A 16,847-nucleotide genomic window follows, 5' to 3' on the forward strand; every position below is an offset into this window, starting at 1 on the left:
CATCTCAAGAGAACACACAGAGCGAGGGGACATGCACGTCCCTCTGAGCTGAGTCATTGACAGATTCGAATTTCGCGGATCAATATCATGAACATAACGTTGTAAAAATACAAACAACATGACTACAATCATAGCAAGGTAGACAACGAGCTACAGAGTCGTTTTTATCAGAACAGTTCGATACGCGCCGTCATCCGAGCTAAACATCAAGAATTGGTCACAATCTGCAGCTTGAGGAGGGAGAGGAGTGCTTAGGGACCGTCTACAAACTACAACTGGGTTTTGCGACATCTCGCAAAAGTATTACGAGATCTCGCAAAGGGGTTTTGCAATATCTCGCAAAGGTTTTGTGATATATCGCCAAACTTTTTATTTTATTTTTTCAAATAATTTTTTTTTCTTCTCCATGTCCCCTAGGGGGCTCCGTACATTTTAGCCATGCCTCATTTCGCTCTATTTGCTCTTTTCCAGCCCTGTTTTTGCTAGGGCTGATTCTGCTTTTGTGGCGGACTACAGCGCCACTTACAGGCCTGGCATATGTACTACAGCGTCTCCAGCACTTTCGAGCGGTCTCTCATTCCCCTGATAGGTGGAGAGTTGCCCATATAGGCGAAGCACAACTTTTCTGACATCAGAAAAATTCAAATAATAATCAGCTCCGTTGCAGCCCCGTTTTTAGAGATTTGGGTATTGAGGAAAAGAGAGAGGGTTTTGTTTTCTGACACTTGGTGAGTTCCCTGACACACCGGGGACACATATTCATGTATAAAAGACGTACAAAAATGCATTTTGCATGATAGGTCCCCTTTAAGTTAAGTTTCCATCAACCTATTTAGCATTTAAATAGCCACAGGAATGAAAGGACCCACTGTCTCCTTTTTATTTTAAACATCCTGCAGCGACAGGCTGAATGAAAAAGGTCAACCTCTGTTATCAGAAGAGTTATGCAAGGATCACTTGAGCCTTATCGACGGCCCTTACAATAACGGTCCTGCGACAATCACTTCGTTGGCCACTTTGACAGCCTGTTTTTAATCCCTGGGTTGGATTCAAAGGATGAACCCGGGCACCATTGAACATGAAACAAACGGAGAAAATACAATGAGGGCACTAAGAAGGTAGTATTGTTTTTCCTCAAAGAAAATAAATAACTAAAGGCATAAACAAATCAAAGCTCCAGGGCATACTAGAGTAGAGACACCATTTCAATTAATAGAGTACATTAAAACAGATTAATAATAATAATAATAATAATGATAATAATAATAATAATAATTGAATGTCTATCCTTTTGTTCGCTTTAACTTTGATTGATAATTGTTGAAGTTTAGTGAGCTGATAAATGGAAAATCTCCCTTCCTTGATTATAAATAATCCTAACAGAGCAGATGGAAGTTTGAGACCCATATAAAAAGCAGAAGTTCAGAATTCAGAGCAGTTTGCTGCTTTGTAGATGTGTTTACTTGGATGTGTGTGTGTAGCTATTGGCAAAAGTGAAGTGATTGCACCTAAGAAGGGGTATTTATTTTCCTGGCAGGCGGGCTACACGCCTCAGGTGGGATCATGTGACCTCTTGACTTCTGAAACACTTAGGGGAGTAAAGAATAAAGTGACCAAATCTAAAGGCAATAACTAGAATAAGCTGATAAAACAAAGTCACACCATACTTTCTAGGAAAGAAGATCAATGACAGCGACAACAAAGTTAACCCTCAGGACAATGACCAAGTAGTATTCAGTAAAAGAGAAATCATAAATAATCCTAGTCATTCCTCTAGCCACAAAAGACACACACACACAAACACACGATACAACACAGATGAGAAATGTTTAAACTACAATAAATTTGTAGCATTATAAAAGATTAAATGTCTCTGTTTCTCTTCCCGGATAGAATATAACTTATTACATTTACTTAATAATGTACTTAAGTATACATTTGAGGTAGTTTGCATTATTTTAAGATTGGTACATTGTATATAATGTTTTTGCACTGCATTTATCGTAGAGCAGCAGTAACTATACAGATCAAGACTTAAAATACAACATTTAGGAGGTGATAAAATATGTTGCACTGTTAAAGATTAAAATACCAAACAGCATAGTAGTATTTAAAATTAGCTCTCCCTCGAGCAACCCTGACCCATAACTATAACGCTCCTGAGAATTTATATATCATCAATAATATTCCAATAATATGCAATTTGAAGCAAACTTCAATTTGAGACAACATGTGAATACACCCTCTGCTGATGTTAAGTACCAACACTCACCTCTGCAGGGCGGTATTTTGTGCTGTGGTTCTGCACGGATTCCTATTCAGGCCAATCAGCATGCAGGAACACTTTCCATCACATCTGCCCTTTGAAATATCGGACACTGATGCCCCCCTGCTATCTGACATCACGGTGCCCCTGCTGTTATCTGCTGTGCTAGATGGATGTCTACCTTTCAGGAAATGGACCTGATGAAAACACTGGTCAGTGGATACTGATGGACAGATAATTCATTATACAACCCCAATGTGTATGGTTCTGTAATTTAATGTGTGTATGTGAATATATATGTTAGCGGGGCGAGAGTTTAGCTTTTTTCCAACAAATACTACCACTGTGTGTGTCTCTAGAGAAGCAAAGAATATTGAAGACCACTGTACTGCACAAGTGAGTGGTGAATCTGAATTAATAATTTATAAAAGAACACGCATGATTAATTAATAGTGGAAATTATCATAAGTTGCAGCCCTAGCCTGATACATGGTTAGTTCAATACACAAAGACACCATCACTTGTACAGAATGTCTTAAACATTTATTGTTTAGAAGAAAAAAAATAATAGTAACAACACAAAACATTTTGTACAAAATCAACATGAAACCATCACTTCATTTAAGCAGAATTAAAATGTCATTTATATATATAGTATATTTGTTTGGTCATAAAGGTTTGTACATTCATTGATAGGAAATGCAGGACAAATGAGCAGCGGTGGGATTGTATCAACATTTGTTGCCTCATTAACTAATATTTGTATATGTTACAGTTTCATTTCATTTAAAGAACAATTATTACAATCATAGTCAATGATGCAGCAATCATAGGAATGTCACTTAGAACGGTAATGTACAGAAGTGGAGAAAAAGCTTTGGATATGTTAAAACATAATTAGTTTTCTGCACAAATGAGATCTACAATAACAATCCTGAAACCACACTCTAATATTCAAAAAGTAATGTAGCTTACCATCATCAGCATATCTAAAAGTAGATATTAAAGCAAGGTTTGGCAATCATCATAGAAATGCAAGAACAGTGTCCAGTTCTTCACACTCATATTCACATACTCACAAAGTATTGGGTGATGTACTATAGACCTGATCTGTGGTACTGAATGTTACCAGCGACGGGACAACAACTGACACAGAGCCAGAATTAAACATTATATTAAAGCTGCATTAAGTGTTTGTTGACCACCGTTTCTTCTAGTCATCACAATGTATTAGCAGTGTTGTCCACAGGTTGATTTGAATTATATTTTATTATTAGAATCTGCTGCATTGCAATAGGAGGGTTTGCTTCATTTTTTAATGAATGCATCACCCCAAGAGACATTTAAGTCAATCTGAACATTCAGCAGTTTTCCAACATGACTTTTTCTTTCGAAACAATACATAAAATAAATACACAAAAGAAAACAACATGGTAAAAAAATCGACATGTGTGTTACCCGAATACATTTGATTTATGGTAAACAAAGGTGCTAGCAAACCGCTTACAGTACATACACGTCTAGTATACACGGCACAAACATGAGCACCCAAATAAAGTTCACTTTCAAGGCAGATTTTAAATGTACATCCAGTATTTACTATCATTTCAGATCCTGAGAAAAAAAAAAGTGTTGATACATTTTTTTTAAAGATACTCGTTTACTTCAACTCTCTTCACATTGTACGAGGCCAGTTTGCTAACTCCTGTAACTGGAACTGCTCACAGTTGTATTATAAGTAAAAGGTTTTATTGTTATTTTATTTTTCCGAAAGAAAACCACAATTCAAGGGTGGCTTAGATCTGCATAGTGCCATGTCACTAAAGTACCACCTGTTCCAGAAGTAATTTGATTCAATGTAAATGAAGATAATTCTGCTTAATGCATTTTAAATATCTGTATTTACAGTATATTCTCATATGATTAGGTACCGATTAAAAACCAAAACTCAAACAAGATAAATGTTTGCATTGAGTATCAAGGATTTGTACTTATTTGTGAAATCCTTTAATTATAAGAAAAATAAATGGAATAAATAGCATGCTTTTAAAATTAAATGAATGGACAAACCATGTACAGTACCTACTGCGTTTATGTTAAAATTGCAAGTTATGTATGCTTTAACCTTATAGTGTTTAAATTATGGATCATAAATGACCGTTTTGATATCCCCAGTTGTAGTCATATTGCCCCAGAATTAGCTTAACAGTTAACAGTTAACAGTTAACAGTTAACAGTTAACAGTAATATTTTAACTAAGCAACAACTTCCAGGTCTTAAAGGTGAAGCCAATGTTGAAGATCCTTAAATTAGATTATCTTTAATATACAGCAGCCAGCATCTGTTATCATTTTCCTGAGGTTGTAATTCTTCTTTTATAAAGCATAATGTTAATTTAGTAAATGAATCCCCTCTAGATATAAAGAGACAATGAAGCAGCATATGCTTTAGGGCTTGGCAACCTGAACATGTAGTCCCATTTTTTTTTCCAGTCTCAGTGCTCTCTATGTGTTTGTCTTGGAATTATAAACCTTTTCCAAAACATATTTTGGTTTCTTCTTCGCAAACATTATGACAAGAATCTAAACCAACAATCAGAACCGATGTAAGACCCAACCCTTCAGGTTTCACTTTTAACATTGTCTTGTTAAGGCTAATTTGTTGCTTCTGGCTCCGAAATACTGGCACAGTTAGACCGGCACACCAAGTAGACATGTTTTTGACGCTGTATAATGTCAAACACAAGGCCTTTCCTCAAATTTTAAATATTTTTAAATATTACTTTGATCCCGTTCCCATTCTATCAGGCACTGGGATGTGTGTGTGGTTTTTAGAAAAGAGGTTCCTAACATAACTAGCAAACGGCTTGCTGGAAAATAAAACTCCTTGAGAGTAAAATATTGAAACACACACATAGGTACACACTGTTGTTGCACTTCTGTTCAGCTGTCTATGGTAATGCAGTTGTCTCCATCCTGGCTATGTCAAGGGGCTCCTTGACAACCAGGCTGTACCTTTTGGTCAATTTAAAGTTGCCATGGAAACCTGGGGGACAATGCAGTATAGCCGGGCTGGATATGGATGTTACAATGACGGATGGCGTTGTCGTATACGCAATCCTTGGCCCAGACTCCTCCATCCCATTGTCCAGCTGTGTGGGCGAAGGAATAGAGAGAGAGATGTTCAGGTATTGAGAGGCTCGACATGTCAAATGTGAGCAATTGGATGGATGTTTGTGTGAAAGAGAAATTATCAAAGATGGAGGTGAAGGGAGAGAATGAACTTATCAACTGTTAATGTGAAGAAAACAACTCTCCAAAGAAATCGCAACTGACTGAAACGCCTAGTTGGCATAAAGAAAACCTGGAGCAGTTTAATAAGAAACAAACCTTTGAAAATACATCTCACTTAAAGATTGGACATTTAAAGCTCCAATGTATGAGCTAAATTAGACGTTTTCTACAGGTGTTAGTAGGATTCATTAATTGCAAAAGATTTCTTGGGATTCTTTTTCAAACAAAGGACACTAAATACAAGAGCATGCAATGCACAATTGGGGTCTCTTACAGTAGCAGGCTGATGACTGGTGGGCTGCAGGCCGATGTCTGTCATGGAGATGTCTTCAGGCTCACTCAGCATCTGAACAGTACCCAAAGAAACACAGCTATTAAGTTAAAGTTGAGATTAGAAAAGTGATAGACTATTATAGCCACATTCTGTTCAATCAAATCAACTCCAAGTCGACTTTTGAACAAAGCTGAGACAAGCATCCCTTTTGAAAAGTAGATCATGTTGTTTGCTCCCTTAGCAACAATCTCCTGTGCTAACAACAACAGGTTTAGCATTATCATTGAAAAAGGGGACACAATCTCATGATGTTCTTGAAACACACTGAGTTATACAAAGTAATATATAGTTTGACATTTAGGGAATGTCCTCATTTGTCTAGTCATCTCTGTAGGGTTGCCTGGCAACAAATAAGTTATAAAATGTTAATGCGTGGGCTGTTACGGTAGCAGATTTTCTAATTTTTGGACAGAGACAGGCTAGCTGTTTACCACTGTATCAAGTCTCTATGCTAATCTAAGCTAACAAGCTGTAGCTTAATATTTAGCTTCAGACATAGGAGACGAATCAGTTATATCATCCAACGGTCTGCAAGAAAGATCGTTTTTTTCCCTTCAAAATATCAAACTTGTATCAAAGTGTCAGGTATTAAAAAACTTTAGAGGTTTCGGTAAAGAAGAAAAAAAACAATGATTTGATAGAAATAACAGATACAACTCAGTTAAAATGAAGACCAAATAATCCAGAAATATAGCAAAGTAAACATTGAATTTATCACAAAGAGCGTGTCAGTAGAAGTACACTGTCCACATTGATGACTTTGTTAGCAAGAGTAAAGCAGGTAACCAGAGATTATAGACGAAGGAAAAATGTAAGCCTCCATCCTTTGCTCTGAGCAGAGATGGAAGCAGATGGAGTTCAGAGACTCCTCGACAATCATCCGTCTTCGTCTTCAACAAGTGCAGCCGTTGAAACACGGGGCCACATCATGCAAGCTGCAGATTAAGTCTGAAACTCCCAGATTAATGGATTAGTTTTTGGTCCCTCTGTAACGGAGTCCTGCACGGCAGTACGGCATGTGTGTGTGTGTGTGTGTGATAGTACGTGCGTACTTGTGGGTTATTTGAGGTTTTTCAGTTAACTAAGATGATTACACAGAGACGGAAATGCTCCATATATTGGATGTCCCACATAAAGTGACCTGTCCATCAGCCTGAATGACGCAAACATGCGCCAAGAAGCATTGTTCTTATATATAGTGTTGCGTGTTACCAAGCATTAAGATGTAGATTATGTTCAAATGCTAAACGCTATATGTTTTAAGCTAGGATCTTTCCAATTATCTTTGCACAATATTCTTCATTGCAGGAACTCAACTTGGTTCACAATTAGCTTTCTCATTAACGGCCATCAAACAGTGGATCTTAAAACCTTCTCTGACTTTTCACTATTTTTCCTAGAGTGCAAAAAAAATTGATATTGGGCAACCAGTCTTGCCAACATTAATTTAACTCTAATTTGAGATGTTAGTTTAAATGAATTGTAAAGTTATCGCCATATTGACAAATGTACTAGTATTTATATTTTAAACATCTGTATTTTTGATCTGTTTTAATCATAAAATGTTTTAATGTTTGTTGATCGTTATACGCGTACCTGCCCAAGGACTGCAGATGGAAATTCGTTTTTAGATGTAATCTGGCATATAGCATCTCTTCTCTTTGAGATCAATGTATTTGTATGCATGTTACTTGTTCCATAAAGATATATACTACTAATAACAATAATAATAATAACAAAACTGTCACTCACAAATGTGATCTCTCATGTTTCAAAGAAATTCAAAATGTAATACTTTTTATTAAGTGAAAACAAAGGTGATGATTCAAGTCACATAGCTGGCGAATGAACAGCTTGCATCTATTAGCAGTTGAAAGGGAGATCTTAGTGCACGGCCTAGAAGTGTTAAGTCTAAGATAATGTTTCACTGCTTGTCAAAAGAGCTTCGTCAGTTTTGACAGACTTGCAAGAAATCAAAGGTATTTAACCTCTGTGGGGTCGTTCACACCATGAGTTGTTAAGGTGCGTAGCTCTTTAGTCCACCTTGCTGTCATATGTAACCATGACACATGCCACACGAGTCAAAGTTTGAAAGAAATATAGGAAAGAGCTTGTTTGCACCCCATGTTGTGTCAAAAGTGTGTAGGGGGTGTCATGGAGAGGAGAGATACACAATGTTATTTACATATGTGGAGAACAGACACAATTTTCAAACGGCCTCTCCTGGAAGTCCTTTATAATGCTGCTCTTACAGGATATGTAAGCTTTTCGAGAAAGAAAGTCAAACATAACATACAACTTCACCTAAACTGGTTTTGAATTACACACAGCTGACTGATGAGGTGGGTGTACATTTGGATTGTTGGTTTTGCAACATTACAGAAGTGATCGGACACAGCTTCATAAAGGATTCAGGAAAGGCATTTTTCAGAGCTGAATCTGATTCTGAACAAGCGAAACCTGACCCTAAGTCAGAACTAAAGAAGCCCTTAGGATAAAAGGTGAAAAACCCTTAACATCTTCAAAACATACTCAAACATGGGTGAAACTTGATACAGAGATACTTGCTAGTTTAACTCTGGAGTTGTGCATTGTAATCATATGAACAATTGAACTGTTTTTAAAGGGTTGTGTAGATTAAATAGCATTTGAAAATTCCGACTTGATGGTCAACTAGTGGCAGTATCAAAACCCACATTTTACTAGGATTTGCTAGATTTAAAAAATGTATTAACTTCCTTATAGAAAACGTTAACCAATGAATTTCTAAGAGTCTGTGGTCAGGTTTTACACAAAGGGAGCTACCTATTATTTCCAGAACCTTCAGTTGTTGACTCCAAAACATTTAAAAATAATGTAAACAAAATAATAGTGATGTAACGATAACAAAAACTCAGGGTACGATAATATCGCGATAAAAAGTCCATGGTACGATATTTATCGCGATATTGAAAAATATAGAAAACATTTTGATTTTTTTTTTTTACTTGAATTTTTTTTTTTTATTAAATAAGAAATCTGATTTGTACAGCATTTTAGTAGGATAGAAGTATTTTAAAGTGTCAACAATATAATAATCAGACCCTGCAATAGAATAAATCAAGTTTCACTTTAGTTTTTCAAGTAACTCAACTCTAACTCACTAACTCACTCACTCAGCATCATCAAGGTTATCTTTTAGGAATATGAGCATGTCCACATTTCCAGGTAGAAGCTGAGATGTTTGGGCGTTTACAATATCCCCTGCTGTGGAAAAAACTCTCTTGCTTGGTACTGATGTTGCTGGGACAGAGATGCTTTGGCCATGGGTGACAGCTGTGGGTAAAACTGTGCATTGTCTCTTCACCACTTCAAAAACAATACAGTTTTTGTCAAGAAGGTGAGGCTTATTGACAGGGTGAGATATAAATATACTTTTGGTACTTGTCAATGTCTCTAGGTATGTACATCTAGCCCTGTAAATACGATGTCCTTTCGTGTTATCTGTTGAAACCTACTTGCTGCCATGTTGGACTGGTCTCCCTTGAAGAAGAGATTGATGATCTCAATGGGACCATCTGGTTAAATAAAGGTTTAAAAAAAAAAAAAAAATCGCGGTAGATTTTGTCAGTCTCACGACGGTATTGAGACATTTATTTACCGCGATATCGCGATATTCGATATATCGTTACATCCCTACAAAATAGGCATTAACCAGACACCTAAAAAGGCTTAGGTCATGAAATCCAAACGCATGACCTTAAAGCAACATGACTGCTTTAGATTACATGCTGAGGAATCCTGTTTCTAACCGCGAGGAGCCTGGATTATAAGAGGGGCTCGGACCGACATGGCCTCAGTTACTCGCCATGGAATACCAAGCATAAACATGACGTCTATTGACTTTAACAGGGCTCCAAAACAACATGACCTCACTTATCAAATTCAGGAGGAGAAGATTAAAATACGCCTTGACTTAATGACAAAACAGAAGCAGAACCTGCCATTAAAGACATCATGAAACTAATGTGAGAAGATTCACACTGAGGCCTAAATGACAAAGTATGTAATTAACAGTATGTCGACCTGATACTTACTGTGATCTGTGAGAGGTTGCATATGGCTGGGTCAGTGGGGTTGTGGGCGGCAGTGCTTTCAAACTCTCCTGTGTTTCGACCTCTCACCTTTGACCTCTTGTTGGCATGGCGCACCTGTTTGGTATCACCGGACAACTGGAGAATGTCAGGCGTCCGAGACGACAAGTCCTCCTCAGTGTCTGAGAAGCGGGCCTTTGAGGCAACACATCGAGGGAATCACACACAAACAAGACTAAATTCAGCAACTCGTAATTCAAAGCATTTGTCATTGGAAGTGTAAAACAGAGACATACCAGATTAGATATGAAGTACACTCACTGATTCGCTCTCAGACAGGGAGGAGTTGCGAAGCCTGCTGGGGCCTTTGCTCTCTGATTGGCTGGTGACGGTTGATCGGCGGGTGGACTGGAAGCTACTGCTGGTGAAACGATCTCTGCCAGTAACACACAGCAATACCCCAAGGTAAGGAATATACCTGCCGAGCGCTGACCTGAGGGTGAGTTGGACAGAAATACTAAAATCCATAATTGAAAAGATTTTATTATATGAGAGAGACAAGTAAAGCTCCCTGACATTCATGGATGTTGAGCTGAATTTCACAATTTAATTAGGATTTAAAAAATAGCAATACATTATCTCCGTCTATGAAAGAATAAAAGAATGTAAATTGAGTTATAAGGGAAATATAATTAAAGTTGCTGTACATGATCAGACTCCATATAGCCTGATGCAAATGAAGAAATCCACCTAGAACTGTAAACAAAAACCTCATCACCTCCTAATAAATCCATCTTAATAGAACACAAAACAAGGCGCTAAAGAAAATACGGCAGAAGAAAAAGAAAAGTGCACCAACCAGCAGTTTTATATCGTCAAGGGAAGGTGGTGCTTGAATAACTTAAATGTAAAAATAAACATCAACAAATGTAACTCTTGCTTGACTTTGAAGCCGTTAATTCATCTTGTACGATGCACACTGTAATTAATAATATTATTCCATTTATGTATTTGTGCTTAGCTTAGATTGGCTGGCCAGATCAGCATCGATTAATCTGATAAATATTTTCCAGTTTAATCAAATGATCATGAGGTCATTAGAAAATAGAAATGAGAAAATGTCAGGAAATAGTGAAAGTGTCCATGCCAGTTTCTGAAAGACCAATGTAATGTCTTTCAATGTCTTTTTGTTGTCAATCTGAACACTTGAGTGTGAATCCTACCTGTATTTGGGATGTGTTATGGCATATATGATAGGGTTGTGGATTGCAGATGCCTTGGCGATCACAGCAGGAACAGAGTGCATGTACGGAGTCAACATGTCAGCGTGCCTGAGAGAGACAGGAGAGATGTTGGACAAAAAGAAGACACATTAGCCGCATTCACACCGCAGGACTTTCCCTGGTACTTTGGTTCTTTAGTTCCGTTAGTACCAATAATGTTGCGTTCACACCGCCGGGACTACTCAGTCCGGAACTCTTTTGGCCATTTTCAGTCCCTGCTAGAGAGGTGGTACGAACCTGGTGATAAAAGAGTGCCAATTTCTATTCTATTTCTATTGGCTGGGCAAATTGCAAACCACGCCCCGTTAGACTCTGAATTTTTTTTCTTGGGCAGCCATTTTTTTCCTCGCTACAAAACCACATCCACACCTGAGCGACTAGTTTTTTTGTACTTGAAAGCAGTTATGACCACACGTACTACAACATCGGAGCGGTGGAATGATGAGGAAGTGTCGGCGCTTCTGGCAATTTACTCTGAGGACGTGATGCAGCAGCTTCTACAGAAAGAAGTTCCCAACTCCAAATGTTTTGAGCGATGTTCGCAAAAGCTACTTGAGCGGCGTGATGCCGTCATTGTTATGTCTTGACTGTGCAATAAAACAAACAAACTGGCGAAGCTTTATTTATTGTGTCCCACCCAAGCGGCAAACTCTGGGGAAGAGCCGGGACGCCAATACGGAAGTGCTACATACTGCAGTTCATATATTGGCCGATAGGCGATGGCTGCAGAAAGGAGCAATTTCCATAGACCCCCATGTTAAAATGCCCAATTTTACAGCAGAAAAAAACATGTTTCTACCCCTGGCTCCATACATTTTATTATCGATATAGTTAGATTCCACCTTCATGATTATGAATCTGTGAGTGAATTGTTTTCTAACACGACCCTTTTATTTATATTAGGTCTTAAAGTTTTTGCATAAATTAGGGCGTGGTCACATTGAGTGACCGCTCTGTGAAGTGACTGCTACTGCTAGCTTCTTGTCTCTCTGCTAGCTGCTCCGTGAAGCTAGCTACAGGGACTCTGCCTGGTCAGTTCATCCAGGAAACACAACTTGAAGCCGGCCGTGGTTGTTTGTTCTTCATGCTTATATATCGGGCTATTGTGACTCGCTCTGCGGTTAAAACAGACGGTGCATGAATGCGGTTTTGCGGTAAGTGAAATTCGAGTGCTTTATTTATGTGTTAATGATTTTAATCGACGTAATGAATGTTAAGGCTAAGCGAGTGGTAGTTACATCGGTGCTAACGATGCTAATCGTACCCTCCAAGTTAAAATCGGCGCTAGGGGTGCCGCCCCACCTCTTCCCACATAAAAAAAAAATATTAAAACAAATATTTAAATGGTTTTTCTTTTTAAATATATATTTCAAAAATATATATATTTTATATATATATATTTTATATATATATTTTTTAATGAACAAGGTAAATATCATACAATTGGTATCAGTAAAATGTATAATCTACAATAAAATCTTGTTTAAAATTGGGGGAGCCTCGCTGCGGGGAAGCAGTGTGTGTGGACCTGTCAGCGCAACTTACATGATGCCGAATTTAACGAATACATTTAAATAATTGGTTTAAACGGCATAATAATAAGGACGATCGTCCGTTCTGTGATTCTCCAGAGCACACATGTTATGATATTAGGGTCATGCAGAATGAGATGAGATCGTTGGCCCTTTAAGAGAGAGAGAGAGAGAGAGAGAGAGAGAGAGAGAGAGAGAGAGAGAGAGAGAGAGAGAGAGAGAGAGAGAGAGAGAGAGAGAGGGGTGTGGCTTGTGCATGTGTGTTTGTGGATGGCAGAGCGACAGTGAGGGGGGGAACGTGTGTATGTTTCTGGAAGTGAAACGAGGCAGCAGAAAAACAGAGGTCTGTGATGTATTTTGTGAAACAGAAGAACAGCTAAATAAATGCAACGGCCTCCCAAGAAGAGCTCGCCTCTCTCCAGTCATTTAAGCTAAAGTGGGTTATTGAACCTGAAGCTTGTTGCTTCTGCCCTCCTCGACTACGGTTTGGGAGCCGACAGGAACGTTCAACACACAGATGGCCAGTCCGCCCCTTTGTAGCATATTATTTCGATGAGAGATGAGCAGATCGCCACTGTGCATTCAACCAAAGACACACACAGCCACGAAACAACTGCGGGATTTGTACAGCTCCTTTTGGGTACTGCAATTTGTGAAGTGCTTTCCTCCGTGGTGAAACGATCAGCACTGCACCACGGAGGAAAGCGGCAGAAAGTCACCTGGAGATAAAGAGGGCGGGGCTGCGTTGCGTGCATGGCTTCCTTCTGCAGGTAACGGGGAGACGCGCTCTGGCGGCGGTGTCGTTCAGGATCCGAAAATACAATTTAAATATTTTTGCACACTTATTCCACTTATTCCTCGTGTGCCACTGGTTACGGTGCCGCGTGCCAATGCTGGCACGCGTGCCAGGGGTTGCCGACCCCTGATCTATAGTAACGCAGTGTAGGCGGAGCCGTGACGTCATCTTCAATGAGCTCCCGAGAAAAACAACGCAGCCGTTAGCTCTTAGCACTCAGAGCTCACAGCTCTTCATATCTGTTCAGAAACTAGACAAAAGTTAAACAAGTACAAACCACATACTGTCTGTGTCATGGCGAATACAGTCGCTGGTTTATTTATGTCTGTATAGGCCGTTGTTGTAAGTGTGGACGGTCGGAGCATTTACAACGTTAGCTTAGCCAAATCTCCATTAGAAAACACGCATTTTAAAAGGTTTTTCGCCTGCCGTCTGTCTGCAGACTTGTCAAAGCCTTAATTCATGGTTTTTACTATCCGGTATCAGTATGTTGTTACTTCGGCATCATTTTGAAACGTGTATTACAATTAAATCACGGTCAAATATGTTCATCTTGTTGTAGTTGTAGCCCCCTTGACAGCGATTCTCTCTCTAGTTTAGACTGCGGTCAAGCCAGCTTCCACTCAGAAAAACCTAGTCAAGCCAGCCCTCACGTGATATTGCGGTGCGCGAATATCCTATGCATTACGGTAGAGTAAAAAAAAAATCCTCCCTCTGTGTTTAGATGAGAATAAAACAAAAACTGTCCAGTATCAAAGACTCATTTCACTTCAGGGTGATAGCAGGACATCCCATCTAGTCACTCAGAAAAAATCAGGACATTCTGATGTAGAGTTTCAAAATAAAAGACCTTTGAAATCTCTATTGTATGAGTTATCATCCATGTTTTTAGATGAGAATAAAACAAAAACTGTCCAGTATCATAGATCCATCTCTCTCCAGGATGATAGCAGGATACCCCATCTAGTCACTCAGAAAAAATCAGGACATTCTGATGTACAGTTTCAAAATAAAATACCTTTGAAGTCTCATATATGAGCTATCGTCCCTGTTTTTAGATGAGAATAAAACAAAAACTGTCCAGTATCATAGATCCATCTCACTCCAGGGTGATAGCAGGACACCCCATGTAGTCACTCAGAAAAAATCAGGACATTCTGATGTAGTTTCAAAATAAAAGACCTTTGGGGACAGGGATGATAGCTCATATATGAGCTATATGGTTAAAACGAAATAGAGAAGCGTTAAGTGTAAAGTGGGATAATACTGTTGAACAAACAGCTTCTGTTTGAGGTTGATAAAATAAGGTCATCCTTTTTACTTAGAGAGATATTTTATTTTGTAGGTAGGAACTGTATGCATCGCTAATGTTAATTTAAATTGGCTATGCTCAAGTATGTAGACAAGCTAATGTCGAACTAGTAGTGTATGTGAAATCAACCTCACAATAAGACGTGTGTATATTACAATTATTAATGTCATATTTCAAGATGATTACTTAGATATTACAATATGGTTGGTTGAGCGGGAGTTCATTATTGAGCTTACACGTTAACGTCACAGTCATCTGAAGAACCAACCCAAACCTTGTTGTTTTTATTAATTGCATTACCAAATGGGTATCAAATAAACAGTAAGCATTGGTAACACAACTTCCAAAGTTACAGTAAAATAAAAAGGACCCTGACTCGGACAATACACAATCCAACATGTTCAACAGAAGAGAATCAGTTATATTGTTTGTACACATGGTACTTTACATATATATCTGTTTTTTTAAGGTGTCCAGGTGATGCAGACAGGCTGGACCAGAGAGTGAGAGACATAACTGGACTCCTCACAGCAGTGAACTTCAACACAGGTATAAAGACTCTATTTGTCATACTGTACAAAGAATCAAGAAAGATATTGGTTTAAATGAATGAAGTATTGAATTTAATACACTGATATACATTCCATTAAACAATACTAGATCACCTACACATCAGTGAAGTTGAGGGTTTTTTCCATGCAAAAACTTAAATTTAGATGTTAACATGCAATATGATTTTGTCAGCTTTCTAATTTAATGTATTGAAGGCAAAGATATTTAACACAGTGAGAACTGCTACTATTTATCTCTCAATATTGTCTGTAAAAAACGTGGTAAAAGTTATTCTTTCAGTGAGACAACAGAGCAAGCTTCTACAGTTGCACTACATTTTTATAACAGTTAAATATTATTTTGATAATAACATGTATTTCAATGTTGATGAACTTCATACTGTTCATTCATAATCTGATTGTCTTTGTAGCTCACTGTTGAAATAAAAAAAAACATTACAATTACAAAATAATTATATCTACAGCCCCTAAACACACAAACACACCGCTTTCATAAATAACACACTTGTTCTGCAATAAAATGTTTTATGTTTCCTGTAATTTTTTGTTAGGAAAGGACATACCTGAAAGACACAACATGTTCTCCTTCTCTGAGGGTCAAGAAGAACATCCAAGAGGAAAATTAAAAGCTGATGCTATGAGATTTTAAGACCAGTACACTAAGGAACTACTTTTATTGTAAAAACAGTCAGCTGATGGAATGCACCTATTTCCACATCTACACTCCATCAGCTGATTATTTCTATTTGCCTCGCTTTATGAGATTCACATCACTTGTGCCTTGTACCACAGAGTTTGCAATGTCACAAATAAATGGGGCCAATCTTCAGTCAGATGTGAATGTGTAATCTAACATTTTCAGTAAGAATAATGGACAAAAGGAGTGCAAATACAAATACAATTTATTGAAATGTGAACCAAAAGTTAATCAAACATGTTTTAAATAAAAAGCACATATGGACAGAAGGTGTAAACCTATTAAATGTATAAGTAAACACATTTAGTCAAATAAAGTGACAGACTAGGCCTGTGCAGTTGGTATCAGCTTTGCCCTGCATGGGCTCCTCCATCAGGCCTGGTCCGACCCTCAGTCCTCTCCAAACCAACAGACAGGACGTCCATCACACGGAGGTTTCTCCCTGAAGTCTCTGCAGCTTTCTGGACACCACGCTGTCTCAATCTGTCCACACTGAATATGAGAGGGGGAAAATTAAATCAATAAATGCTTAGACAATAAGAAACATAAAGTTGACAGTTGAGTTGCTCAGTTTTTTTAGATTGTCAATACTATTACTGTATAACTAATATATCAGGTTAAGAGGCACATTCAAATAAAGATTGGTCTTTAAATACATGTTGTCTTTTGAATTGCTTGTCTAAAGTCAA

The 16,847-nt window shown here is 38.1% G+C and overlaps 1 protein-coding gene and 1 long non-coding RNA gene across 3 annotated transcripts in view; one reads left to right on the plus strand and one right to left on the minus strand.

Moving 5' to 3' along the window:
- Window positions 1-2,800: 2,800 nt before the first annotated feature.
- Window positions 2,801-16,847, minus strand: part of LOC307023943 (melanopsin-A-like) — a 75,557-nt gene continuing 61,510 nt past the window's right edge. For both annotated transcript variants that reach the window (XM_079657645.1, XM_079657644.1), the window contains exons 7-11: window positions 11,190-11,297; window positions 10,288-10,459; window positions 9,970-10,161; window positions 5,834-5,905; window positions 2,801-5,417 (exon numbers count right to left, since the gene is read on the minus strand). In XM_079657645.1, coding sequence (XP_079513771.1) covers window positions 5,217-5,417; window positions 5,834-5,905; window positions 9,970-10,161; window positions 10,288-10,459; window positions 11,190-11,297 — 745 coding nt within the window. In that variant the 3' untranslated portion in view covers window positions 2,801-5,216. The remainder of the gene's footprint in view (window positions 5,418-5,833; window positions 5,906-9,969; window positions 10,162-10,287; window positions 10,460-11,189; window positions 11,298-16,847) is intronic.
- On the plus strand, window positions 10,304-16,711 carry LOC307023954. The gene is made up of 3 exons (XR_013803800.1): window positions 10,304-10,431; window positions 15,359-15,438; window positions 16,013-16,711. It is a non-coding gene; the product is annotated as an uncharacterized lncRNA (long non-coding RNA).

Source organism: Notothenia rossii (assembly GCF_949606895.1).
Source record: "Notothenia rossii genome assembly, chromosome: 11".
Lineage (NCBI taxonomy): Eukaryota > Metazoa > Chordata > Actinopteri > Perciformes > Nototheniidae > Notothenia > Notothenia rossii.